Source organism: Hyperolius riggenbachi, chromosome 1 (genome assembly GCF_040937935.1).
Source record: "Hyperolius riggenbachi isolate aHypRig1 chromosome 1, aHypRig1.pri, whole genome shotgun sequence".
Lineage (NCBI taxonomy): Eukaryota > Metazoa > Chordata > Amphibia > Anura > Hyperoliidae > Hyperolius > Hyperolius riggenbachi.
Genome location: NC_090646.1, coordinates 285,639,238 through 285,666,767, shown reverse-complemented (window position 1 = coordinate 285,666,767; position 27,530 = coordinate 285,639,238). Strand labels below are relative to the sequence as shown.

General features: G+C 43.2%; 1 protein-coding gene across 5 annotated transcripts in view; it reads right to left on the bottom strand.

The window, feature by feature from the left end:
* Window positions 1-27,530, bottom strand: part of CSGALNACT1 (chondroitin sulfate N-acetylgalactosaminyltransferase 1) — a 685,316-nt gene that overhangs the window by 144,990 nt on the left and 512,796 nt on the right. For all 5 annotated transcript variants that reach the window (XM_068233667.1, XM_068233668.1, XM_068233670.1 and 2 more), the window contains one exon: window positions 15,824-16,040. In XM_068233667.1, coding sequence (XP_068089768.1) covers window positions 15,824-16,040 — 217 coding nt within the window. The remainder of the gene's footprint in view (window positions 1-15,823; window positions 16,041-27,530) is intronic.

Here is a 27,530-nt window from a genome sequence, read left to right as displayed (position 1 = left end):
CATATGTGGTTTTATCTCCTAATAACCTCCGAATTTCTTTTTCATAATATTCCTTAGTCATAACAACTACGTTACCACCTTTATCGCTCCTTTTAATTTCTATGTTCTTATTCTCCTGTAATTTTCTTAAAGAGACTCCGTAACAAAAATTGCATCCTGTTTTTTATCATCCTACATGTTCCAAAAGCTATTCTAATGTGTTCTGGCTAACTGCAGCACTTTCTACTATGACAGTCTCTGTAATAAATCAATGTATCTTTCCCCTGTCAGACTTGTCGGCCTGTGTCTGGAAGGCTGCCAAGTTCTTCAGTGTTGTGGTTCTGCTATGAACTCACCCTTTCTGGCCCCTCTATGCACACTGCCTGTGTATTATTTAGATAAGAGAGAAGAGAGAAGCTGCTCTAATCAGCTGGATAAATGGTCCTCTGAGCTGGCTGGGCTTTCACATACTGAGGAATTACAAACAAGGGCAAAGCTGTTTGCAAGAAGAAAAGAGCAGCCTGAAACTTCAGTGCATGGGGGAAAGAAACACACAAATGATCTCTTGAGATTCAAAAGGAATGCTGTATACAGCCTGCTTGTGTATGGATGTATTTTCTATGTGTGGACATACTGTACATCAACCTACTTCCTGTTTTGGTGGCCATTTTGTTTGTTTACAAACAAACTTTTTAAAACTGTTTTTAACCACTTTTAATGCGGCGAGGAGCGGCGAAATTGTGACAGAGGGTAATAGGAGATGTCCCCTAACGCACTGGTATGTTTACTTTTGAGCGATTTTAACAATACAGATTCTCTTTAAGTCCTCTCGTTCTAATTTACTCAGGTTATCCATTCCTCTCATTTTCCAATTAATTTGTTTTAGATCTTCTGTAACCAGATCCATGAACATTGCTGTATATTTATTACTGCCTAAGGAGGGCATAAATTGTGATTTCGGGTGAAGGTTAGTATAGATTTTAGGGGGATTTACCTCTTGGTCGACCCCCCGGAGAAGATCATCCAAGTCAATGTCATCCACATCAATCAGGGACTCATTTTCTGATTCTTTTTCTTCCGAAGAAGGTTAATGAATTAATGAAAAGAGGCGTGCTGTAGTGGCACACGGGGAGGGCTGAAGAAACCGCTTATTGTGACCCAATATAGCCAACATAATGGATTACCTGTGATTAAAGGGACCTGAAGAAAAATCTATAAAAGTACTATACCGGTATCAATCAATATATAGGTGCACCTATAATATCCGGGTAGGAATCCAATAATGTCGGCTGTATTAGATGAGTTTTAATTGATTTTAACACGTGTTGTGGCTAATTAATTGAATAATGAAGTAATACAATTTTGTACTTATATAAACCTGGCTCCCTATTAAGTTTGATAGCCAACTTTATATTTTTACCTCCACATTTTCCAATTTTGGTTACATGAAATGGGCTACTTGGAGTTTTACCAACCTCCTCCATAGTTGTTCTATGTATAACAGCTACCAAGATACACACAAAGACCAGTACATTCCTTTTGTCACCAAGAAGTGGGACAGATGAGGAGCGTGGACAACACTAGCCTTTGAGGAATGTTAAAGAAAAAAGGAGAAAATACTTCAAATTACATGCCCAAATGTTCTCCTTCTCTACTATCCACATAACATAAAAGTAGCATTTGTAAACTTTCACTACATTGCAGAAACGTCTAAAATCACAGATACAGGACCCTGAGCAGAGCGCAGGAAAGGTTCTGTAAGTGCAGGTTGTTTGTCCTCACTAATGCCCTGGGTTACCTTGCTACCCTTCTGGGTAATTACTGTATATAAATAGTGTTGGTGATCAAATTCGAGTTATTGAAATTCAGAAACCCAAAGTCAAACACCAACTATATATAAACAAACTCACATGGGATGAGAACACTCAGATTCATCTAGTAAGGCATTTTTCTGACTGGCTCCAGTCATCATTTTGAAATGAAAATCAGGCAGTACAGAGCCCATATAGTTACCTGTTTGTGAGCCTCAGTTCCAGGATTTAATGCCAATAGCTTCTAATAATAACAATATAACAATAAGTTAATAAATTCTAACCTGACCACACTGAAAGTCAAACTGTCCAATTTCTAGGATTGGAGTTACACTTTAATTCCCCAAAAATTATAAAGTCAGAGTGTGTGAATTGAGTTTTGAATGCACAGATACACACTGAAAAGCATCCCTTGCACAACATTACCTCTGGAAAATGCAGCTGTGACTCCATTTTCACTTACTCTGTCCTTCATCTGTTCATTTTCAGGCATGATAAACCATAAAGCAATTATACAGCAGCCTTTATTTTCCAAGTCACTCATAAATAGATCATTGCTTCCATTAAGAGTGACCCGGCTCAAGGTGTCTACTGCTTGCTGAGTGCCAACAGATGGCAAACTACAGCCTGGGAGCGGCAGAGACTGCTCACATTTCTGCACCAGTGCTTGCTTCGGAGCATGGCAGCTCAGTGCTTCAGCTAAACTAAAGGTCGTATCTAAATGCAGTTAATTAACCCGTTTCTTGTGGTTTGTGATGAAAAATGGATTTTCTAAAAATAACCTTAGCAAGTAGAATAAAATAAAATGAGCCTGCATACATTTCAAGCCCTACATATAATCTGCAACTTGCATCACAAAGGTTAATGCTGTGCTATTACAGTTCATCAAGCATAGATGCCATTACTTTGTGCATATTCATTTATTTAGCTCATTACATTCCTTGATGCTTGTTATGCCATTATAATTCAGTGCTTACTTGTTCACTGTTAGCTTGAAAACGTTTACTTGCTAAGGTAAATGAAATTAAAGAATGCACCGATACATTCCCTAAATAATAAAGATTGGGCCCAATAAAATTCACTTTTTCTCCTAAGTTTTCTCCTAATCATATTATAAATAAATTGTACATGGAGGCAGACCGGGCACTATTCCTTTAAGCGCTTTATTTCATCTTCTTGCCAAAGACAAAACAGTTGTACATGTCACATATGGATACATCAAACCTGGATTGATGGGAGTGTAGAGGGTGTTCAGGGCTCGGGTGACCATGGATGGATGGACAGCACAACAGCTGTTTCGCGCCCAGCTGGCGCTTGTTCGCGTGCTTGTGTCCTTAGAAATGACGACGCTGGGCGGCTTCCTAGATAGGACCTGCAAGCCGCGCCCCCAGTGCACGTCATTGGTGTAGAGAGTAAGTGTCAGAGGGGTTAGAGGTGAGAAACTTGTGAATGTGCTGCAAGTGTTTCAGCATACAAGGATTGGCTGCTAATGGTGCATTTTAGGAAACAGCGCATACAAAACAGGTTGTTTACCAAAAATGCATGTTTAGCACTTTCACATATATAGGTTGTTTATTAATGTTGGTTTCAATCACATGCTTTTGTATGCTCTGTTTCCTAAAATGCACCATTAGCAGCCAATCCTTTTATGCTGAAACACTTGCAGCACATTCACAAGTTTCTCGCCGCTGATCGGCGAGTCTCCACCCCCTCACCTCTAACCCCTCTGACACTTACTCTCTACACCAATGACGTGCGCTTGGGGCATGGCTTGCAGGTCCTATCTAGGAAGCCGCCCAGCGTCGTCATTTCTAAGGACACAAGCACGCGAGCAAGCGCCAGCTGGGCGCGAAACAGCTGTAGTGCCGTCCATCTATCCATGGTCACCTGAGCCCCGAACACCCTCTACACTCCCAGCAATCCAGGTTTGATGTATCCATATGTGACAAGTATGACTGTTTTGCTTTTGGCAAGAAGATGAAATAAAGCGCTTAAAGGGACAGTGCCCGGTCTGCCTCCATGTACAAGGTACTGATCAACTGTTTTCCATAGTATCTAAACCGGCTGCACGTCTCCTAGCTTAATCTATATGCCAATGTGTGAGTGTTTTGAGTGGTGGAAACTCCACTGAACTAGTTGCAAACGCAGGACAAGGCCCCGGGAACTGGATCTGAGTGCCGAGTGGTTTATCCTTTCTACAGCGTACTATTAATATTATAAATAAAATGCCTTTTAAGCCTCTAGCAAGCAAGGAACTATTCAGAATAATTTTGGCAGTACCTTTTCACCTCTTTTTGGTACTTTATAAATTGCTGAGTGCAAACAATATTATAATAAAAAGAAGATAAAGAATTATCTCCTAGGAGAAAAATTTATTTGAATTGGGTCCTTTCTGATCTGCAAGTTATGCTTACCAATCATCTTTTAAGGTGTCATTATCCAGTAGGATAATACAGCTCGATAAATACATATCGATAAGTGCTTAGGTGTGCAGATGTCTCTCTCCCTGAATCATTGCTACTCCTCATGTTGCACTTGTGAATTAAAAAAAAAAAAAAATCTTTGCTTAGGCACATATGGTTGGCAGCTAGACTTAGCGTACCAAAATTTTGGAAACCTAGTGTGGCACTCACTTTTTTTTCTGATTGGTTGGTGGAACTGAAGTATTTTGATGCTATAGAGGCAATTGTCCAAGAATCACATAGCAGACATAGCTGAATGCTCTGGGCATTTTTGCAGAATCAGATGAAGGCAGCGCAACATTGGGAAATTGACCTGGTTCGGTGGAAGGGGATCTCTGGGTTATGGAGTGGGCAGGGGCGTAACTAGACATCACTGCCCCCCCCCCCCCCCCCTGCGAAACTTTGGATGGGGCCCCCCCACCCCCCTCGCTTTCTGCACAGGAAAACTGAGGACCAATGTGTTTTCCTCATGCAGATAAAAACACAGACTTAGGGGGGGGGGGGGCGCATGCACGCAACTGACCAAGATGGCCGCTTAATGTTGGTCCTGCGCATGAACGGGGAGAATATCTGCTTCTAACTCTGGCAATCCCAAATTGATCCTGGTCATTTTAATACCTACGGACAGGGGAATACTTAGCCCACAGATCGAGCTATGGCAAGCAGCACAAGAGCTAGGACAGGCTCCAAATCTACGGCCTCGAGCACCTCGATTGAAACACCCAAGTTGGCGCCCGCTGCAGATCTGGAGGCGGACCAACGCCCCGCTAACCGTCAAGAGCTATTTCAGCACAACGGCTCGCCTTAAGTGATCCCGGCCTCCTTCTCTGACCAAATTACTCTGGAAGAGCTCAGATCCATCATCCGTCAAGAAGTGGTAGATGCCACCAAGCAACTGGGCTGCGAGCTCCTAAAAGAAATCCGCCTTCTGGGCCGCAGAACCGCGGCCGTCGAAGACAGACTCGATAACGTTACTGTGGTCTTGGAGGGGCACGAAGAGGAGGAATACATCACTACGTGCTGAAGTGCGGTCCCTAAACAAGATGACTTTGAAAACCGCTCACGGAGAGCAAATATCCGCATTCGGGGCATCCCCAAGACGATTCAAGATCTTCCGGGCTTCACCACCGCCCTTTTCCAAGAGCTCCTCCCGGGCCTACCTATAGAACAGCTTGAATTGGACAGAGTCCACAGAGCTCTGTCGCACCAGCCCCGAGAGACATCATCCTCAAAACTCACCACTATCTTACTAAAGAAAAATTACTCCTGGCTGCTCGTAACGCAACAGATCTTTCCTTCCAGGGCCACAAGTATCAACTTTACTCCGACCTGGCTCCTGCTACTTTATCCCGTCGTAAAGATCTGCGGCCTTACTTATCGATTTTGAAAGATAAGGGAGTTCGTTATAAATGGGGTTTCCCCTTCCAGCTTATCTTTACGTGGCACGATAAACAGCAGATCGTTCGATCCGTCGAAGATGCAAGAGAGTGCTTCCGTCTTTTGGGCCTACCGCTTCCACCTCAACCATTACAGGAAGCCTCAGGCCAAACGGCTCACTGCCAACAACCACTCCAAGCGAGCCCAGCTAGTCCCAAGGAACAATGTTCGCCTAAAGACCGCTTCCAAGCCCTGCAACAGCTCTCTTCGCAGGTTTTCCAAAAGGTACCATGACCTAGCAACCACGTGTCCCTCATTCTAGTTCAGTTTTTCTCAAACAGTCTCCTTGAGCAAGGCCTTTCTCCCGAGGTAATCAGAGGTAAGAACTTTTGTTTCCCATGTTTTTATTGCGGCCTACTCATTTTTTGACTTCGAGCAGAAAGACTGTCCCAACCAGGCTCTCTTTAACTTCTTTCTGGTCTCACTGAGATAGACACTGTAGACGGGCTCTGTTATTTTTCTTTCCCATGTACTACCTGAAATTTTGACTGTATGCCTCCACTAATGTAATAACATTGGTTGAAGTTTTTTTGAGGGTTTTTTTTTTCTCTTTACCTCATGGATTGTCCACAGAGGCAGAGATCATAATCCTTCATATTGCCCATTTTTGCTGTACATGCCCGCACACCGAGCCTGAAAATCTTATCTGGCATACTGTTCACTAGCCTCTGATAAGAAGTTTGTTGCAATGCCAATGTTTCACCTCAACGTTTTTCATTCTACTCATTTCGTAGACTTGTTTCTGGCTTACTATACTTACCATACCAATTATATCCTGGAAGATTGAACAAAGCCTTATAATCTCACCACCCCATGCTCGTTTTAATGATGTTTGCTGATTATATATTTTCTCATGTGCACTGTTGTACGCTCTATTAGGCTTTGCTGCTTTTTGTCTGCTTAGCTATTTCGATCATTTTTGTACTATCATTAGGGTTACCTGTAGTAGTATATGGCTGACTTTTTCTGGATATCCCCGGGTAGATATTTTATTTCCACCCCCATCTACGCACTGTATTTTTGTCTGTCTTGCACAGGTGGATTTCAACAGCCCCCGCATTTGAATGCATTAAGCCTGTATAGAAGAATCCCATTCCTCCTTCCTGTTGCCATTGATAGAAGTGGGGAAGGAGCTGGGGCCCTTGACGGTCCATCTGGTCACCTATATCCAGATATTTCCATCCCCAAAATGGGTAACCTGTTGGTCATTCAGCTATTTCATAACAAGGTTTTGTTTCGCTATCAAACTGCATTGTTGGGCCCCGCACGCGGACCCCAGCTCCTCCTCTGCAAATCGAAGCAACCCAGTCTGAGGTTATTATTTTTATCTCCTATTACTAACAGTACAATAGTATCTTAGGCTTAGAAATATTATCAGACAACCAAGGTTATGTTTATTTTGCTCTCCCCAATAGACCCTGCGCCTCACAACAGTACCCAATGAGCTTCGGTTTTCTGGAGCCCCATGGGTGAGTTCCGATGCTGTATTGCATCTTACTGATTGTATTGGGACCCGCTGTGACTACGGCGTATCCTATCGTTCTGTCTTTCTTCTTCCCTCTATCCTTTCTCCTTCTCTCACCTACTTTCTCTCTACCGCCCTCCCACATCCTGAGTGGTGCTCTCCATGCTGCAGCCTGGGCTTTGTCAAGATATTCGTACTACGTTATATCCTACCATGCAATCTTGATTTCAAACACCAAATCACAATGGCATTAAACATATGTTCCCTGAATGTAAAGGGCTTCAATTCACCCGTTAAAAGATCCAAAGCCTTCACATATTTCCGCTCTGTCCACGCGGACATTGTCTGCTTACAGGAGACGCACTTCCCTAAACATTATACCCCCAAATATATGCACTGCACTTTTTCACCGCTAGCGGCCTTTAGAAAGACAGAGGCATTCTTATCGCTTTCAGAAGCTCGGTCAACTTTGTTTGCAAACAAGAAATTAAAGACCCCGATGGCAGGTTTCTCATTTTGATAGGCACAATTCATGACATGGAAGTGACCGTCTCATCATATTATGCTCCTAATTCTAACCAACTGCCTTTCCTCACGCACTATATTGACCTCCTTCTAAACCCCGCTACGGGCGCCTTGATCATATGCGGCGACTCTAACCTCTGCCTGCACCCACACTTAGACAAAGATAACCCCACCGCTCCTAATCCTTCACCCTTAGATATCCGTAATGGGAAACACTTCGGAAAACTCCTAGATGATGCTCATCTTGTTGACTGCTGGCGAGAACTCCACCCCAATACAAAACAATATACTTTATTTTCCTTCCCACACAACTCACAATCCCGCATTGATCATTGCTTTATACCAGCCCCTCCAATACCTAGACTCACCAATGCCTTAATCAAACCTATTCCATGGTCAGACCACAATATGGTATTTATCTCCCTCTCATCTATTATAACGAGTCCCCCTGAGATGCACTGGACTCTCAATCAAGCTCTCCTTTCCGATCCTGATGTGATCACCACCCTAGAAAGCCATCTGAAGGATTATTTTACTCTTAACTCAAACAACTCATCCATATCTGACTAGAGATGGGCCGAACGGTTCGCCGGCGAACGGTTCCCGGCGAACTTCGGTGGTTCGCGTTCGCCTCCCGCAGGCGAACGTTTCCGGAAGTTCGGTTCGCCCCACAATGCACTATGAGGGTCAACTTTGACCCTCTACATCACAGTCAGCAGGCCCAGTGTAGCCAATTAGGCTACACTAGCCCCTGGAGCCCCACCCCCCTTATATAAGGCAGGCAGCGGCGGCCATTACGGCCACTCGTGTGCCTGCATTAGAGAGAGTAGGGCGAGCTGCTGTCTGTCTCTCATAGGGAAAGATTAGTTAGGCTTAGCTTGTTCCTGGCTGCATACCTGTTCTGTTCAGTGAGCCCACTGCATACCTGTTCAGTGATCCTGCCACTGCATACCTGTTCTGTGAACCCACCCACCACTGCATACCTGTTCAGTGATCCTGCCACTGCATACCTGTTCTGTGAACCCACCCACCACTGCATACCTGTTCTGTGAACCCACCCACCACTGCATACCTGTTCAGTGATCCTGCCACTGCATACCTGTTCTGTGAACCCACCCACCACTGCATACCTGTTCTGTGAACCCACCCACCACTGCATACCTGTTCTGTGAACCCACCCACCACTGCATACCTGTTCAGTGACCCTGCCACTGCATACCTGTTCTGTGAACCCACCACTGCATACCTGTTCTGTGAACCCACCACTGCATACCTGTTCTGTTCAGTGGACCCGCCACTGCATACCTGTTTAGTGAACCCGCCACTGCATACCTGTTGTGTTCAGTGAACCTGCCACTGCATACCTGTTCTGTGAACCCGCCACTGTATACCTGTTTTGTTCAGTGAACCCGCCACTGTATACCTGTTCTGTGAACCCACCCACCACTGCATACCTGTTCTGTGAACCCACCCACCACTGCATACCTGTTCTGTGAACCCACCCACCACTGCATACCTGTTCAGTGATCCTGCCACTGCATACCTGTTCTGTGAACCCACCCACCACTGCATACCTGTTCAGTGACCCTGCCACTGCATACCTGTTCTGTGAACCCACCCACCACTGCATACCTGTTCAGTGATCCTGCCACTGCATACCTGTTCTGTGAACCCACCCACCACTGCATACCTGTTCTGTGAACCCACCCACCACTGCATACCTGTTCTGTGAACCCACCACTGCATACCTGTTCTGTGAACCCACCACTGCATACCTGTTCTGTTCAGTGGACCCGCCACTGCATACCTGTTTAGTGAACCCGCCACTGCATACCTGTTGTGTTCAGTGAACCTGCCACTGCATACCTGTTCTGTGAACCCGCCACTGTATACCTGTTTTGTTCAGTGAACCCGCCACTGTATACCTGTTCAGTGAACCCGCCACTGCATACCTGTTCTGTTCAGTGAACCCGCCACTGTATACCTGTTCTGTTCAGTGAACCCGCCACTGTATACCTGTTCTGTTCAGTGAACCCGCCACTGCATACCTGTTCTGTTCAGTGAACAGTTTGGTGTGTCAGTGTGAAGCAGTACCTTAATTACACTACCTGATTGATGTATACACATGCAAGATGTTTTAAAGCACTTTAGGCCTGTCATTTAGCATTCAATGTGATTTCTGCCCTTAAAACGCTGCTTTGCGTCAAATCCAGATTTTTCCTGGGGACTTTTGGCGTGTATCCCACTCCGCCATGCCCCCCTCCAGGTGTTAGACCCCTTGAAACATCTTTTCCATCACTTTTGTGGCCAGCATAATTATTTTTTTTTCTCAAAGTTCGCATCCCCATTGAAGTCTATTGCGGTTCGCGAACTTTACCGCGAACCGAACCTTCCGCGGAAGTTCGCGAACCCGGTTCGCGAACCTAAAATCGGAGGTTCGGCCCAACTCTATATCTGACTATGTTATATGGGAAGCCCACAAGGCTGTTCTAAGGGGTCATCTCATCAGCATCGCTTCCTCCAGGAAAAAAGGCAAACAATTAGAATTAAAAACTCTCGAGCAAAATCACCTGAAGGCAGCTGAACAACTTCAAGCTGACCCTTCTTTGCACAACAAACAGCTCTACTCGCAAGCGGCAGAAGCCCTCAATCTCCACCTTACTTATGCAGCTGAAAAAGTCCTAAAGTGGAACAAGTTTAATTTTTATGTTAATTGCAATAAACCTTCAACAATGCTAGCCCGCAGACAAAAACATCCAGATCTACGGATCAAAGCAATCAAGCTGCGTACTGGCCCCGCAACCTTCACCTGCAATCCCCATAAAATAGTAAATATTTTCCAACAAGGCCTTTCTAAAGTATACCAACCCACGACCAAGGTTAATACCCTCTTATTGGATAACATCCTTAACTCTCTTCTACTCCCACCCTTAAACGATCTATTCAAACAAGGCCTAGAGAAAGCTATAACTCTAGAGCAATGATGGCTAACCTTGGCACTCCAGCTGTGACAAAACTACAAATCCCATCATGCCTCTCCCTCCCTGAGTTTTGCTTAGAGCTGTCAGAGTATTGCAATGCCTCATGGGACTTGTAGTTCCAGCACAGCTGGAGTGCCAAGGTTAGCCATCACTGCTCTAGAGGAAGTTACAAATGCCATACGAACACTTAAAATAAATAGGGCACCTGGCCCAGATGGGTTTTCATCTTCCTACTACAAGAAATTCACACACATTTTATCACCACCCCTCGTTCAAGCTTTTAACTCCTTACTTCATGAAGCTAAGCCCGGCCCCGAATCCCTCCTGGCAGGCATCAGTATGCTTCCAAAACCAGACACCGATCACACCACCTGGTCCAATTATCGTCCTATCTCCCTACTGAACGTAGATATTAAAATTCTTGCAAAAATGTTAGCATCTAGGCTTAATACAGATATCTGCTCATTGGTGGGATTGGACCAGGTGGGGTTTATGCCAGGGAGGCATGTGGGCGATAATGTCAGACGCCTACTGCATGTAATTTCATCTGCCAAACAATCGCAAGGCTTTTGACATACTCTCCTGGGACTATTTATTTAAACTGCTATCTTACTGGGGCTTTGGCCCAAACTTTTTGCTTTGGGTCAGTGCTCTATATCATTCCCCACGCGCCTTTATTAAGTTTTGCGGCTACCGCTCAGGCATCTTCCCTATATGCAGAGGCACAAGGCAGGGGTGCCCCCTCTCGCCCCTGTTGTTCGCATTGGCAATGGAGCTGCTGGCTCTGATGATCAACAGCTGTAATGGCGTTGGGGGGCTCTCCCTGCATGGAAGACAACATAAGCTCTGCATGTACGCGGATGATGTAGTTCTCACTATCACCAACCCCCGAGAATCACTGTCAAATTTAGCTGATATTCTGCTCACGTTCGAAGATATCTCTGGTCTAAAAATAAATAGCCAGAAATCCAAGGCCCTTGACATTACCCTCCCGGCTTCGACACTTCAAGCCTTAAAATCCTCCTGTGATTTTTCCTGGGAACCTACTAAACTAAAATATTTAGGTATCTCCCTCACTAATTCATATCATACCATGTACAACGCTAACTATCCTAAATTGATACAAGGTGTTACCAATCTCATGGAATGCTGGAAGAGATATTGTATTTTGTGGGTAGGCCGCATAGCGTCAGTAAAAATGACTATCCTACCCAAACTACTATACGCATTCCGAGTCCTTCCCATCCACATCCCTGTCTCTACACTTAAGCGCATACAATCTCTGATTTTCGCCTTCATCTGGGGTAAAATTAAGCCCCGTGTTCCGAGAAGCACCCTCTTCCGCCTTAAACAAAGTGGGGGGCTGGGGGTCCCTAATATAGCAGCTTATTACACTGCAGCACAAATTTCACAATTACCAATGTGGCATAAATCCCCCCCCCCCCCCCCCCTCTGGGCGATAATAGAATGAGATACTTGCGCCCCTATCGCGCTTCACAATCTGCTATGGTTAACCCTGACCCAACGAAAGACTATCAAAGACCCCATTATCTCCCACTCCCTCAGGACCTGGGATAAAGTCAAATATAAAGCGGGCCTTATCTCCCAACACCTTCCCCTCGTCTCCTTTTTAGGTCATCCTGACTTTATCCCGGGTCTTGATAATCCCCGCGCATTTAACTGGTGAAAAGAGAAGGGTCTCACTTCCATATTTGATCTAGTTACTGATAACGTGGTTAAGACCTTTGCTGCCCTGTGGGAGTCGAAACAAATTCCTGCACGCGAAGGCTTCCGCTATTTGCAAATCTCCCACTTTATAGCTCAGATCACCAAACGCCACGACTCACTTCTATCGCGTACATACTTTGAACATATTTGTGCTTCCGGTCCCGGCTCTGCGGGTCTGATCTCATTTATATATAAATGTATCATTTCTCCTGCTAAACTCCCTAATCCATCATATATCACGAAGTGGGAACAGGAACTCAACATCTCCCTTGACCCAGATGATCTTACCGATATCTGGTCACTTACACCTAAATGCTCAATCAGCGCATCTATAGTGGAAACACAATACAAGATACTCATGCGTTGGTACTTAACCCCCAATAGGCTTGCAAAATTTGACCCCAAATCCAATGGCCTATGCTTCAGAGGCTGTGGCCAGATAGGTACTATCTCCCACATTTGGTGGTTTTGCCCTAGGGCCCGTAGGTTTTGGATCAGAATATATCAAATAATATACTCATCCATCAAGACACAGATCCTTAAACTCCCGGAAGTCGCCTTATTGGGCATCAGGCCCCCTGAAATCTCAATTCATCAATATAGATTATTGACCCACATATGCCTCGCTGGCAAACGAGTGATTGCCAGCTCATGGCGCTCTTCTGCCTTACCTATTTCCCACTTTAAAGCTAACTTAAATAATGCACTGTGCTTTGATAAGATGAAAGCTATCTCCGATGACTCCCTTCGCAGCTTTGAAAAGATTTGACAACCATACATCTCTCAATACCTAAGATGCCCCTCTAACCTAATCACTGAGGTGTAGTAGACTATGAGATGGACGTGTCTGTGACACTTATCATCAACGGGGCAGTACACACCTTGAGATCTTTAACTTCAGCGGATCCCTACTACCTGGTGCGTGCGGCTGGAGAACCTACTCTCCCCCCTCCTGCTTCTCTTCCCTTCTTTCCTCTTCTCTATTTGTTTCCCTCTCTCATCCCCCCCTTCGGGGGTCTCCCCCATACCACTTCACCTTTATCTTCATTCATAATTGCATTGGCCAGTGCCCACGGCACCCCCCACTGTCTCCATTTAATCCTGATGCCACTGGTATACTGGTAAAAAAAAATTTTGTGAAAAAAAAAAAAAAAAAACACAGACTTAAAGGGGAACTGAAGAGAGAGGTATATGGAGGCTGCCATGTTTATTTCCTTTTAAGCAATACCAGTTGCCTGGCAGCCCTGCTGATCCTCTGCCTCGAATACTATTAGCCGTAGCCCCTTAACAAGCATGCAGCAGATCAGGAGTTTCAGACTTCAAAGTCAGATCTGACAAGACTAGCTGCATGCTTGTTTCTGGTGTTATTCAGATACTACGGCAGAGAAATAGACCAGCAGGGCTGCCAGGCAACTGGTATTGCTTAAAAGGAAATAAACATGGCAGTCTCCATATACCTCTCTCTTCAGTTCCCCTTTAACCACTTGATGACCCAGCCTTTACCCCCCCTTAAGGACCAGCGCTGTTTTAGCTGATCTGTGTTGGGTGGGCTGTGCAGCCCCCAGCACAGATCAAACACCAGGCAGAGCGACCAGATCGCCCCCCTTTTTTCCCCACTAGGGGGATGATGTGCTGGGGGGGTCTGATCGCTCCTGCCTGCCTGGGTGTTGTGGGGGGGGGGGCACCTCAAAGCCCCCCTCCGCGGCGAAATTCCCCCCCTCCCTCTCCTACCTCCCTTCCCCGGAGATCCGAGGCTGCACAGGAACGGATCTGTCCTGTGCAGCCTCTAACAGGCTCCTGCCTGTCATGTGACAGCGATCCCCGGCCGCTGATTGGCCGGGGATCGCTGATCTGGTACAACGCTGCTACTGTTAGCAGCGTTATACAAATGTAAACAAAGCGGATTATTTCCGCTTGTGTTTACACTTAGCCTGCGAGCCGCGATCGGCGGCCCGCAGGCTATTCACGAAGCCCCCCGCCGTGAACTGACAGGAAGCAGCCGCTCGCGAGAGCGGCTGCTTTCTGATTAATTAGCCTGCAGCCGGCGACGCAGAACTGCATCGCTGGTCCTGCAGCTGCCACTTTGCCGACGCGTGTTATGAGTGCGCGGTCGGCATGTGGTTAAAGGAAACGTCAGGCAATCTATGCTAACCCTAGATCTACTTACCCAGGGCTTCCTCCAGCCCCTTGCAGCAGACAAGTCCCTCCCTGTTCCCAGTACATACATACACACACAGCCTTATTATTTTACTACATGAGAGCACATGCTATATGGAGGAACAACAATGACATGCTGAACATAAGATATAGTATCAATGTAACTTTGGCAAAACATTCAGAATGTCACTGATTGATACTGTTATTACGGGATCTTATGAGACAACAAGCTCTCAATGAGGCAGTGACAGTCAGACATTAATCTCCACTCCATTGCCTTGTAAAAGTATTCAGAGGCCATAACGTCATTAGCCAGTGTGATAAGAATCTATGAATCCTTTTGCTGACAAGGGAAAGTCTACAAACAAACGAGTCACATTTTGAAAAAATGTTGTAAAGTCTTCGTCAAGTCTTTAGAACTTTGCAGCAGTGAGAGACATCTTTCTTTTACGAACCTTAGGGAGCAGAGACAGTGTACAAATTCCAAAGTGTGTGTGAGTACTTATCTGTGTGGTGGACACATGCAGTCAATATAACAATGGTGTGAGAGCAGAATACTTTTTTTTTTCCTCCATGCCCTTAGCTGCCAGTCTCTCAAACTTTTCCCCCCACGGGCCCCCTGTGGCATCTGGGCTGCCCTGCGGAGGCATCCCTTGCAGGGTCTATTGTTATGCCCCTGGGAGTGGGGACAGGGACGAGTAGTTAGATCAGACTCACTCTACCCATAGATGGCAGTCTCGATTATTTCTTCTACTTTTTCTGACTTCCTTCTCCTGCTTTTCTTTTTTTGCTCTTATTTTCATGGGCAAATAAGAGCCCACCTTTGTTCTATATGGGTTACTAGGATTTTGTCTTCGTGCACGGGCAGTCAGCTGACAAGCCATGTAAGCTGAACTAGTCTCTTATTATGTGAGTCTAGTACATAAAGCCAAGAAGGCATTGGACCCAAGTCATTTTATATGAATATGTATGTGGAATAAGGATGGTCATAACATGCAGATATTATGCCTCCTCTTTGAAGTCATGCTAGAGATGTCCCTGAAATCTCTGTTCCACTTCCACTTTTCCAACCCAAGAGATCAAAAACTGGATTGTGGTCAGAACTTGCCTGAGACTGATAAGATGCTTCAACTGACTTTCTGCATCATGGTTCTTACCGGTAAATCTGATATCCACCCAAAATAAGAGTAGTTTTGTTAAATATTTGCATTAACTTGCACATGCTTTACTAATTCTTGGTTTAGGAGTCATGGCAAGTTAAACATCAAAATGTTTTACCTGAAGTTATGCATAAACTGCTGGAACTTGTCAGCTCTTTTTGACAAGGGGACAATGATATTTACAAGTACGCTGGCCACATTGAGTTTTTCATTCTTCACTTTTAAAACGGGTCCAAATGGTCGGAAGACAACAAGGCGTTTGAATTCTTGACTTCGCTCTCCTTTAAAAGTCAGTTCGTACAATGTACCTTTATCTTTCTCCGTTCTATAAATACCTACAAAAAGTGAATATAGTTTCTGTTAGAAATTGTAAGGATCATTAACATATTTTACTTCATTTGTAAGAATTGTAGACTACATCAATTTGTACATAGTTGGTACTCGAGTTGTTGGTAGATATTAAAAATGTAAAAGACCTATACTTCTATTATGCTTTTATATCTAAGGCTGTAGAAAAAAGTAAAAGCAGACCTACATTTCCATTATGCTTTTATATCTAAAGCCCTATTTTGATTGTCAGCGAGGTAGTAATAGTTTTCAGGTATATTCTGTAACAAGTCCAAAAACTTCCTCATATGTTATTTAGCTGCATCCAGGAGACAGAAAATTATTATATATTTATATACTGCAGCTCTAACAACTTCCAAAGCACTCAGGAATATGGTTCCTGTTAGGTACAAGAAAAGGTGGTTATGAATAGGCAGAAGGTAAGGTTATGCTAAATGTAGATGGTGGGTTATGGTCAGAGGGCATGCAATTTGTGGATGTTGGACTACTCTTTAACCTTTATGCCCTGAGCAGTGAGCACACTTAAATGTGCCTATATATGCATTTGTAGCTTTTGGTTTTCATATATCTTATGCTTTTCAATAGTAATTTTAAAAAGAAATAAGTCATTTACATAGTGATTAAACTTATAAATCTAAATGGTTTATAATTAAATGGTAAAACAAACCATGAATGGAGTATAATTCAATTGTAAAACAAACAGCAAGTATAAAATAAATTCCAATACAACAGAATCTAAAGGAACTCAATGAGAAAAATAACCGAAGCTCCGGATAAACAGAGGCATGAGCTGTACCTGGACTGATGATTTTAGGAAAAGCTTTGCATTGTGTTTTTCTAAGAACAGTAAAGTACATCCTAATATCTTACATTTGAATTAATTTTTAACCACTGCACACAAAATTATGCCACATGTGAAGTGCTTTTGTAACTCAGTAGGACTAAAATGTGAGCACAAGGCAAAGTACGTAACCACTTGAAGACTGTAGGCTTACACCCCCCTAATGACCAGGCTATTTTTTTGCAATTCAGGGATTGCCTGCCGAATATGTGTAAATTGTGATTGCTTGAGAGCTCAAGGAATTGGGGGCCTCAGTGTAACACGAACCACCTCACAGAGCCTTTTTTCCTACTAATTCAGAGCACCATGCAGTGGAAAACACTTACTAGTGCTCTAGGCGCTGGTGCTCTTCACTTTTTACAGCAGCCGACTGTTTTGCTGCATCCCCTTTATGGCTCCCAATGTGTGCGCAGGACCCAATACGCGTCAGGTGACACACGTCGGAAGCCTATGGTGGCTCTGCACACTGCTTTGTATTAGTGTGGGACAGGCACGCCCCCATTTTCCCCATAATTGCCAATTAGTTGAGAGCACAGATTGCCTGAGTTCTAGTTAACCAGGACTCTACTATATCATAAATCCATGCTAAAAGGGGTCAATGTTTTGTCTTCATAACAATTACAGTAAGGTTACATTCATAGTTGAAGATGTGTTGCTTTCCCTGTAAAAACAAACGCAGTGTATGCTTCACTGCCCCTTCCAGTGCATTGGGATACATATGCTTTACTGCCCCTTTCAGTGCATCGGGATACTGTGAACATTGCATTAAATTTCTGTTGCAGTGCGACTTTCTGCGTTAATATGCCCCCATAAAGTCACACTGCAAAGCACCACTGTAAACGTAGCCCCAAGAAAAATATGTTGTAATTTAGCATACTTTGTCAGCCCCCATGTTAACTCATAATTGTGAGTTCTGCCCACTAACCAACCAATAAACTGAAAAAGTGAAAGATCGAACTTCTATTCACACAAAGCTAGCCTTCTCAGAATCATCATACTGACAAAAACAAGTCATTTTCTATAACTCTGCATGAGTTTCCTTAGAAGGTTCAATCATACCAACAGGAAATCCAACAGAAAAAGGTTTTCGACTGATGATTTTGTACTGGAACTGTAATCAGTATGTTGTCAAAGGATATAACATGTCCAAAAATAGAATATATTGTTCCCGAACACCAGCAATTTGTACTCCCTGAAAGTAACCCCATAGGCCAAATCATTGTACAAATAGATGCTTTTACCATATTTTCCTTTTACGCGATTTCCTTTTCCATGAACTTGAAGCCAACAATGAATAGTTTATAAAAGTATTTTCTTTCCAGTATGTCTGTAAAATCTTGGCTAGTGATGGGGATGAGATAAAAAAGGCATACACTAAGATTGATTTGCTTTATTACTGCTTCAGCTAACTGACTATACCACCATCACACTTGATAATGATTACACTATTCATTCTATTCTTTACATTTTTCAGTTGTATAATGTAGGTTTATTTGTATGCAGTGGTGCTCAAAGAATGCCATTGTATGTGGATAATTTTAGAGTTCACCAGCAACCTGTACTATAGGCCATAGGTGCCGGGTCACTGTGGTTTGTTTTTGGGGAAAGCTCTGCAGGTCTCATGACAAGGACTTCTTAACCTCCTGCCACCCGCATTACGACGATGGGCGTGGCCGCGGCGGCAGCCCCAGGACCGCCTAACGCCGATTGGCATAAAGTCCTGGGGCCAGCTAATGCAGGCTGCGCGCGCATCTCCTGCTCGGGGGCGGAGCTCCGCCCCACCTTCAGTCTCCAAGCGGGAGACTGGTAGACGGCGTAAACGCCGTCTATTTACATTGTACAGCGCTGAGATCAGCAGCAGCACTGTACTAGGGACAGCGGTGTGACACGACTGTCCCCTTGGGACACTGGAGAGCGATCGGCTCTCATAGGCAGAAGCCTATGACAGCCGATCGCCATAATTGGCTGACTGTGGGGAGGGAGGGAAGCTAGTTAAAGAAACAGGCTTTTTTGTTATTAAAAACGTGAACAATAATATTTATACACAAAAAAATAAACATGGGGGAGCGATCAGACCCCACCAACAGAGAGCTCTGTTGGTGGGGAGAAAAGGGGGGGGGGATCACTTGTGTGCTGTGTTGTGTGGCCCTGCAGCTTAGCCTTGAAGTTGCAGTGGCCCATTTTACTAGAAATGGCCTGGTCACTAGGGGGGTTTAGCACTGCGGTCCTCAAGAGGTTAAAGAGTAACTGTCAGCCATAAAATCAAATATTAATTCTTTATTTGTATCTGGTAAACAAGTAATAAGGATGCTAACCAGGCAATCCAAAAGTTAAAAATCACTCTTATTTTCCTTCTCCATAAAACATCATTCACCAGTTTCCCTGGCTCTTATTCTGTACACCTACTGCACAAAGGAAGTTGCAGGGAATGCTGGGTTTTCTTTTTTTCTTCTTTACTTTCCCTCAGACTTTCTAATGCAGCCTGATTGGCTGAAGCCTTTTTACCTCCTGTTTTTCCCTCCCACACCTCTGTTCCTCTTCGATTGGCCAATATTTCTCAATGCACTTTCTACTGCAGACCTGGGTGGCAGTGTCTGAAGACTGGGAGGGGGCGGGCAATGATAGACAGAGTAAAACCTGGAATCCACTAGGAGCGCTTTTCTGTGCAATTTGTGATTTGAAAAGCTCTTGCTAATGTAATGCTATGGGTGTGATCCCACTAGAGGGATGTTATTTTATAAAAATCCCCCATAGCATTGCATTAGCAAGAGCTTTTTCAAATCACTAGCGCTTAGAAAAGGCTTCTAGTGGGTTTGAGCCCTAAGGGAGGAAATTATGTCAGGATTGGCTTCAAGATAGACACAGACAAAATGGAAAATCCTAAGAAGGTTTTTCTCTTTTTTTTTACTACAGAAAAATCACTAAAATGAAAATGTGGACAGTGCAATCCATATGTTATGTACAGGTAGTCCTCGGTTAACGAACGAGATAGGGACTGTCATCTCGTTCTTAACCTGAATCTGTCCTTAAGTTGGGACAGCGCCGGATTGCTGTGATTTAAATGTTTTTAAGTACTTTAACATTGATCTAAAGACACCTTGGCCCATATGCAATAAAATTTTTCTCCTGAGTTTTCTCCTAGGTGATAATTTTTCATTTTCTCTTTGGAATAACTTTTTAGCATTTTGCAATTAAAAAAGTACCAAAAGTAGTAGAAAAAATATTATTAAAATGATTTTGTGTATTTTCTTGCTTGTTGGGGTTTTAAAAGTCACTTTATTGACAAGGTAATAAAATATCAACTTGGAGAAAAATAAGGACAAAAAGTGAATTGCATATGGGCCCATGTGTGTGGGGAGGTGAGCAGCTACATACCGCACATCTCCCGTGCCCTGGCGTCACCCTCTGCCTCTGAAAACCACCTCCGTATCATTTAACAGATCCGCACCCTCTGACCCGGATACTGTACGCGCTGAGCATGCGCAGTATGCCGGGTCGCCTCCTGGCCTGCGTCAGAGGACGCCGATCTGTTTAGTGATACATTATTGTGGTAAAGATTCACCTGAGTGATGAGATAAAAGTGATCAGGTTGGGAGAAAAAAAAACCTTTTGATGTCCCAAATTGACTGTGAACAATTGTTATGGTGACCGCTTAATGACAATTTAGTCGTTAGAACAAGCACTTTTTATAATACAGTAGGTTGTGGTATTAAGTATAGATTGATTATTTCACAATCACTGAACCAATGTATTCCAACATTATATTTCTGATAGTATTTATCTGATCACTCAGATTTTTTTGCTGAAAATTGTACCGTTAGTGGGTACTTTAACGAGGAACTTACTGAAAAATAGTAGTAAAGGGGAAAGAAAATAAATCAATACATTGCAAAGTGAGAAGTTAAAAAAATAAAAGAGAGATCAAGAAATGATGGATATTCGCCATGTAATTTGTTCATGTTGTTTGATCAACAATAAGCCTGCATGTCCTCATCTTTACTACTGGCAGACATGAAAACAGACAGCACCAACTGCCATTATCTATAACCACACCCACTAACATTGCAATAGGCTAAAAGGTTGTTTTTTTATAGATATACATATGCACAGCGGGAGATACTGGTTGCTTGGCAGTTGGAAACAGCCATTATTTCCCACAATGCAACAAGGTTCACATAAAGGAAATTGTCACAACATCATACTGTAGAAGGGGTTTCACCACAATATTAGCCACACAGACTCCTGATGATCTATTCCAGAAAAGGTTAAGTTATCTCATGGGAAAAGGGGGTATCAACTACTGATTGGGATAAAGTTTACAATCCTTGCTTAAAATTCCTCTTTAAAGAGACTCTGTAACAAATTTTTCAGCCTTAGTTCTTCTATCCTATAAGTTCCTATGCCTTTTCTAATCTGCTCTGGCTTACTGCAGTCTTTCCTAACTGCACTGTCTCTGTAATAAATTAATGTATCTTTCATCTGTCCTGTTTGTCGGGCTAAAGCTTGATTGTGTGGAATGTGCAGGGCTGCTTGTGATTGGTAGAAGCGATACACACCCTCTGCAGGCCCCCTGCACACTGTGAATGACTCATACACTATGCTTAGCTGAGCCTATTAGAAGCTGGTTAGTTTGTTTGTAAACACTGCCTAAAACTGTTAATTACAAGCCAGGATTGCAGCAGAGAGTGGCAGAAACAGCACAGAGGGGCACAGGAGAAAATAATGAATAGAATGGTATGCTTTTTATTGTAAGAATATTAGAGTACAGATTCTCTTTAAGTGTTCTTGGCCCAGACAGCCGGTTGGGGGTTGTGTCTGCTGAGACTCTGGCATGTTTACTGCTTATATCATGCATTGTTGAGAGATCCAGTGTGGCAAATTCTCTCTGCTGAGTGCATGGTTTCCCTCCTTACCACTCCTATTGGATGCTCCATGTGTGCCACAGTCAGCCTCCTTCCATAGCAATAAAATACATAGTGAGGCTACAGCCTTGCAACGCATCTGTACGGCACTCAGAACGCAAATCAAGTTCTGATCCCTGAGTGTGACAATATTTGTTTGTGTATACACCACATCTTAAGTGTAAGCCATTATCTATTGTATGCCTGTCTGTGTCTACATCACTGATCATAAGACATGGTGAACAAATAAGTGAACATTGGCATGTGTCATACACAGCTATGGATGAGGGTTGTGTGGTAAGAACAGTGCTGTATAAGTCCACAGACAAGTCCCAAAAAGGCAGGTAGGCGGTACTTCAATCTCATCAGGGAAGCAAAATGAATTATCATGTATCTAGCTCTAAGGGCTGTTCAAATAATGGAGCTAGCACATCAGCCCAGTCACTCAATCTTTCCCAGTAGCCCCTCAGTCTGAAGACAGTGCGACAACCATCTTCCCCGATGCTGCCAAACCCAGGCCTCTGTCCTGTGACCTGCACACTGACAGCCCCTTGCAGTGGACTAATTGGCTACGCATGCTCACAGGACCGGTTACTGATACAGATGAACTGACTCAAGCAGCAGAGAGGACACAGGACACGGGGATGTTATTAAATAGGATTTTTTGACCAGGTAGGAAGCGGTTTGGGGTGAATTCGACATACTGTATTTATAGGTACACATATCCTTTAAATTTGATTAAAATAAGTCATTTTTACTATTTTGTAAATAGTTCTTCTGTAACAGGAAGTCAGCCTGTAATTATGCAGTCATTAACAGCATATATATAGCACAAGGACCAAACAGCCTAATTTGAGATGTAAATTATAACTATGCTGCACTTGTGCTGTAAACTTCTGCATTAGAATGATATGCATATTATAGAAATGGATGTGATTAGCATATCATGAATTATAGAGCTGTCACTTTTTTTCTACCATGGTTTGTCAAACTTTTTAAAAGGTAAAAAATACTACATTTCAGCTGGTTGGAGCAGCTGTGAATAAGCGTCCCATGAAGCAAAACAGCTGTTAGCTGCTCTGGTACTCTCTCACTCCAATGTCAGTGATTATCCACTTGTATGCTTCCTGTCAGGTGTGCTGATGTCCTGGAATTAAAGCTTTGAAGCCTGAGATGCTGCAGTGCCGCCTGCAGGGGCGTAGCAATAGGGGGTGCAGAGGTAGCGACCGCATCAGGGCCCTTGGGCCAGAGGGGCCCCAAAGGGCCCTCCCTTTAACTACAGTATTAGCTCTGTATTGGTCCTGTGCTCATAATAATCACTTCTATAGATGCTTTGAATAGTGGTAATCATTAACAAACTGTTCCCCATCCCCTTCTTGCACCTCTGACACTGTAGTTGCCATTGGCAGGTTTTGGTGCGCCGTATCAATTATTATGTATAGAGTGCTTGGGGGGGCCCCATTGTAAAACTTGCATCGGGGCCCACAGCTCCTTAGCTACGCCACTGGCCGCCTGTCTCTTTTACAGTCAGTTACGGTATCTCATACCTTGCTCTAGCTGCGAACGCTATGGTTGGCTTAACGGTACCAGGAACTTCAACTGTGGAATCACATACCCGGTCCTATACTATCGACTTCACTGGATTCTGTGATTGTGTAGTTTCTTTCGCTATCATTTTTCAGATATCAATGTTTTCCTGATTTGCTACAAATTTACAAATTTCATAGTGCAATGAAACCCATACACGTATAAATGAACCAGCGAATCTGATCAGAGATGGATCTATTACTGCCCCACACTGTACATAGATTTTTAATAGATCTGTCGGTGCACTCCTCCTGTGTCTTCTGGCCATCCGAGCTGCGAGGATCCTCCCTGTGACTTCCTCTCCATCGCTGCCGGGGTGCCTGCTGTAGGGTCATGGGACACAGGCACCCGAGAGACAATGTAAAGTAGACACAGGGAGGCGTGCCCCGGCAGCTAAAGAGAGATGACACAGAAGGATCACATCGGTGGATCGCTACCAAATCTCTACAGAGCCAGAGAGGTGACTGGCTAGGGGTCCTTCAGTCATCCTGAAATCAAGCGCCACTACCGCTATGCACTCAACCACCCCTTTTTGAGCGAACATCTTTCCAGCCTGAATAATTGATCGTTTTGATCAATTTAGTCTGGAAACTGATCTAAATTACGATTGGGCGGTCATGTAGCATTGATCGCTGGTAGATTCGTTCATAATGAAAATCAAGTAAGTGTATGGGCACCTAAAGACAAGCTTTAGCCTGCTCTTCCTGTTGTTACTGTGGGGAGGATGGGAAAGGAAAGAAGATAAGGGAGTCATTACTGATTCCAGCTTAGATAAGTGAATATGCATCAGTGTTCTGCCTGTAGTGAGGACACTATCATTGGCCATGTACACCATTCTTACACACACTCTGGCGTCTTCCTCCTGGTCACATCTGCATCATGAAAGAAACTGAAGAGGTATGGTGATGATACTTATTAATATGATAGCATTGACAACATTATTTTCAATTAATTTCATCTTGTAAATTAAATAACTGCACCAAGATTTCAGCTTCAAAATGGCAGAAAAAATGTAATTAAAAAGGCCTGAAACTACTGCACATAAAATTAATATCCAGGTGGCTCTTAGATTTGATCATAATCTTGCCAGACTGCAATTTCTCTTGATAAATATATTGCTTTATGGCTAAACTGAAATAAGGCTCAATGCTAGTCACAACATTTAGTATAGTTTTATGGTGCCCATACATGGTACAATTTTTTTTCATCAAATCTTACCATTTCTGTTTAATATACGGGAACTGCCTAAATTATCCTTTGAGTATATTCACTTAATTTACCCTTATACTACATAGAAATGGTTACAATGGATGAAAAAAGTGTGCCATGTATGGACACCATTAGAAGGATGAAGAAGAGGCTATGTAAGGTTTTGCTTTGAAGTGCTTTGCCATTTGTTCTCCCAGTGACTACCAGGATTCATATTTGAGCCCCGGGGTGTTGGTGAGAATACAAGAAAATACAATTTTCCCCATTGGGTACCCAGCAACCACAAACAACCTGGAAGACATATCCTTGACCACTCCATCTAAAACGAAAACATAAATGGTGTCTGCCGATAACACTAAATTGGAAAACATTTTTAAATAAGCCTATATGAAAACATATATGATTTAAAAAAAAGACATCTAACTTTACATTTCAATTCAAAATGATAAATGTCTGTGTATCATCTTAAAACCAAAAGCAGATTTTGATTAAGCTTAGTAAATCATTTAAACTGTAATAAATGGGTGCCATTAGCACACTTGAATTACCCTTAACTACTTAAAGTATTTATACTCCCATTTATTAGACTTTCTAGACTTTTTTTTTCTTGAGCGCGGTCTAATGAGTTCTGAGGTCCTAAACTACTTTCACATTTATTGTTCAGAACATTTGATTCATTAAATGTATTGACTGCACATTTCTGTAGCGTACTTTTTCAATGCTTAGTAAACAGACTAATTCATTTTTGCGTATGGGTAGAACGGACAGTTATTGACTTTATTTTGGCACAGTAGATGTGCTTAAATAAAAATGGAGGTATTGTGGTTAATTATATTTTTCTAACTTTGCTAGCTTTACTGAACATAATTAAACTGCTTTAGACAAATAAAATCCATTTACTATGTTATGCTATTTAATAAAAGCTCTATAGCCGTACATAAAAAAGAAGCCTGAGCTGAATGAAATAAATGTCTAATATGTCAGCAGCATAAATAATAGTGTTTGTGGTAGAGTCTTTTTATCGATTGTTAAACCTAAAAATGACTCTATAAATGTGTTAGGGCTCATTCACCCAGGATAAGCTTTTTACTCTGTTCACCACAAAAAGCAGTAAAATCTTATGATTTTTTTTTTCTGACCATCTCTTTAGGTTTCTCTTCTTCTTCAACCCCACCTACATACATAGATCCCTGGAGACTGTCCTGCAATAATATCACATGGGGAATTTCCTGTGATGGTACCAATGTTTCCTGTAGATGGGCCATGGCCTCTCTTCCTCCTCTTTTAAGAGAAGAATGCGGTGCACAAGCCACTTCTACTCTTCATTTCACTCTATTGGGAGGTGTGGCTGTGACATTTACCTCCATCCCTTTCTTTGTTGTGGAAAGCAGTATGGCTGCAGCATAGCAAAGTGTTAGTTGAGTACCATGGGATGCAGTGGCGGGGGTTGTCAGAAGTGGTAGACTTGGTTTGCCACTTATTCTCCCTCCAGCTGAACATTCTAGCAGTAGCCATGATTCCCAAAACAATGGTGATATCTGAACTACAGTTATTAAAGTGAAATTAAACTTTTTAATCCAAAATGTAAGTACTTGCTCGTAAAGAGCATAAAATAATACTTGAAAGCATTCCCTGTGTGTGAAAATGCAGAAAGCATTACAATTTTGTACTGCTCTGCTAATCACCAAACTTAATTATTGCTGGCCACAGGAGAAGCTCTCTACCTGGTCTATTTAATCTGCTCCCCCTCCTCCTCCGCTGCATATATGCCAACGTGGCAATGACTGATGAGTCATTTCATCGCTTTGTAACATGTTGGTGCTTTATAAATACAATAAATAATAATAAAGCAGAGGAGGAGGGGAGAAGAAGAAACCAAACAGAGAGTTTCTCCTGTGGCTAGCAATGAGTACATTTACTAATTAACAGTACAAACATGTACTGCTCTCTGCATTGAAAGTAAACATTTTTACACACAGGAATGCTTTGCAAAAACTGTCATGTACCCAAAAGAAGGTACTTACATTTTAGTTTAGGGCGTTTAATCCCACTTGAAAGATATTATAGAGAGCAGCTGGACGTCCCACTAAAAATTGGAAGGAGGGAACAAGGATGTGATCTCTTCTAAACTTGTAGGTATATTAAGGGGATTTTGGTAGCTTAACCATCCATTAAGGAGGCAGAAAGCCATCTTGATGCAAGCCTCTTTGATGTAGTACATTAAAAAATAAAAAAAGTGTATGCACACCAAAGTACTGTATGTGTTTTAACCAGTGTATCAAATACCAATGTGAAGAATGCACATATAATGCAGCTTAACCTTTTAACAGCAGCTCCACGCCAATTGGCATGGACGCGGCGGCAGCCCCAAAACTGCCTAATTCTGATCGGCATGCATTCCTGGGGGGCTCCGCTCTGTCATCAGTCTCCCAGCGGCGATCGCTGCTAGGAGACTGTTAGACGGCGAACCTGCCATCTATTTACAGTCTACAGCGTTGCAATCTATGGCAGCGCTGTAGTGGGAACAGCTGTGTGACATGGCTGTCCCCCTGGGACCCACAAGAGTGATCGCTGTCATAGGCTGATACCTATGAAGTTGATCACGGTGATTGGCTGGTGGGGGGAGAGAGGGCGGACTGGGAAATTAAATATAAATTTTTTATTGAATACAGTCAGTCATTTTACTGATACTGCTCCTTGTACTTCACCATATGATGAGGCGAGTCTTTACTGGGGGAGGTGCGCCTTCTAAACTCCTCACCCCCTTCTACAGGCTGCGCCTCTTATATGGACCTTTAGTTGAAGCGGACTACTGTCAATCAATAACACACATAAATAAACATGTACACATGTATTGGTTTGTGCAGTCTCCAACTTCCACCCTATCAATTATAAACTGGAGTACCTAGAGGAAAACCATACAGACATGGCAATTGGTG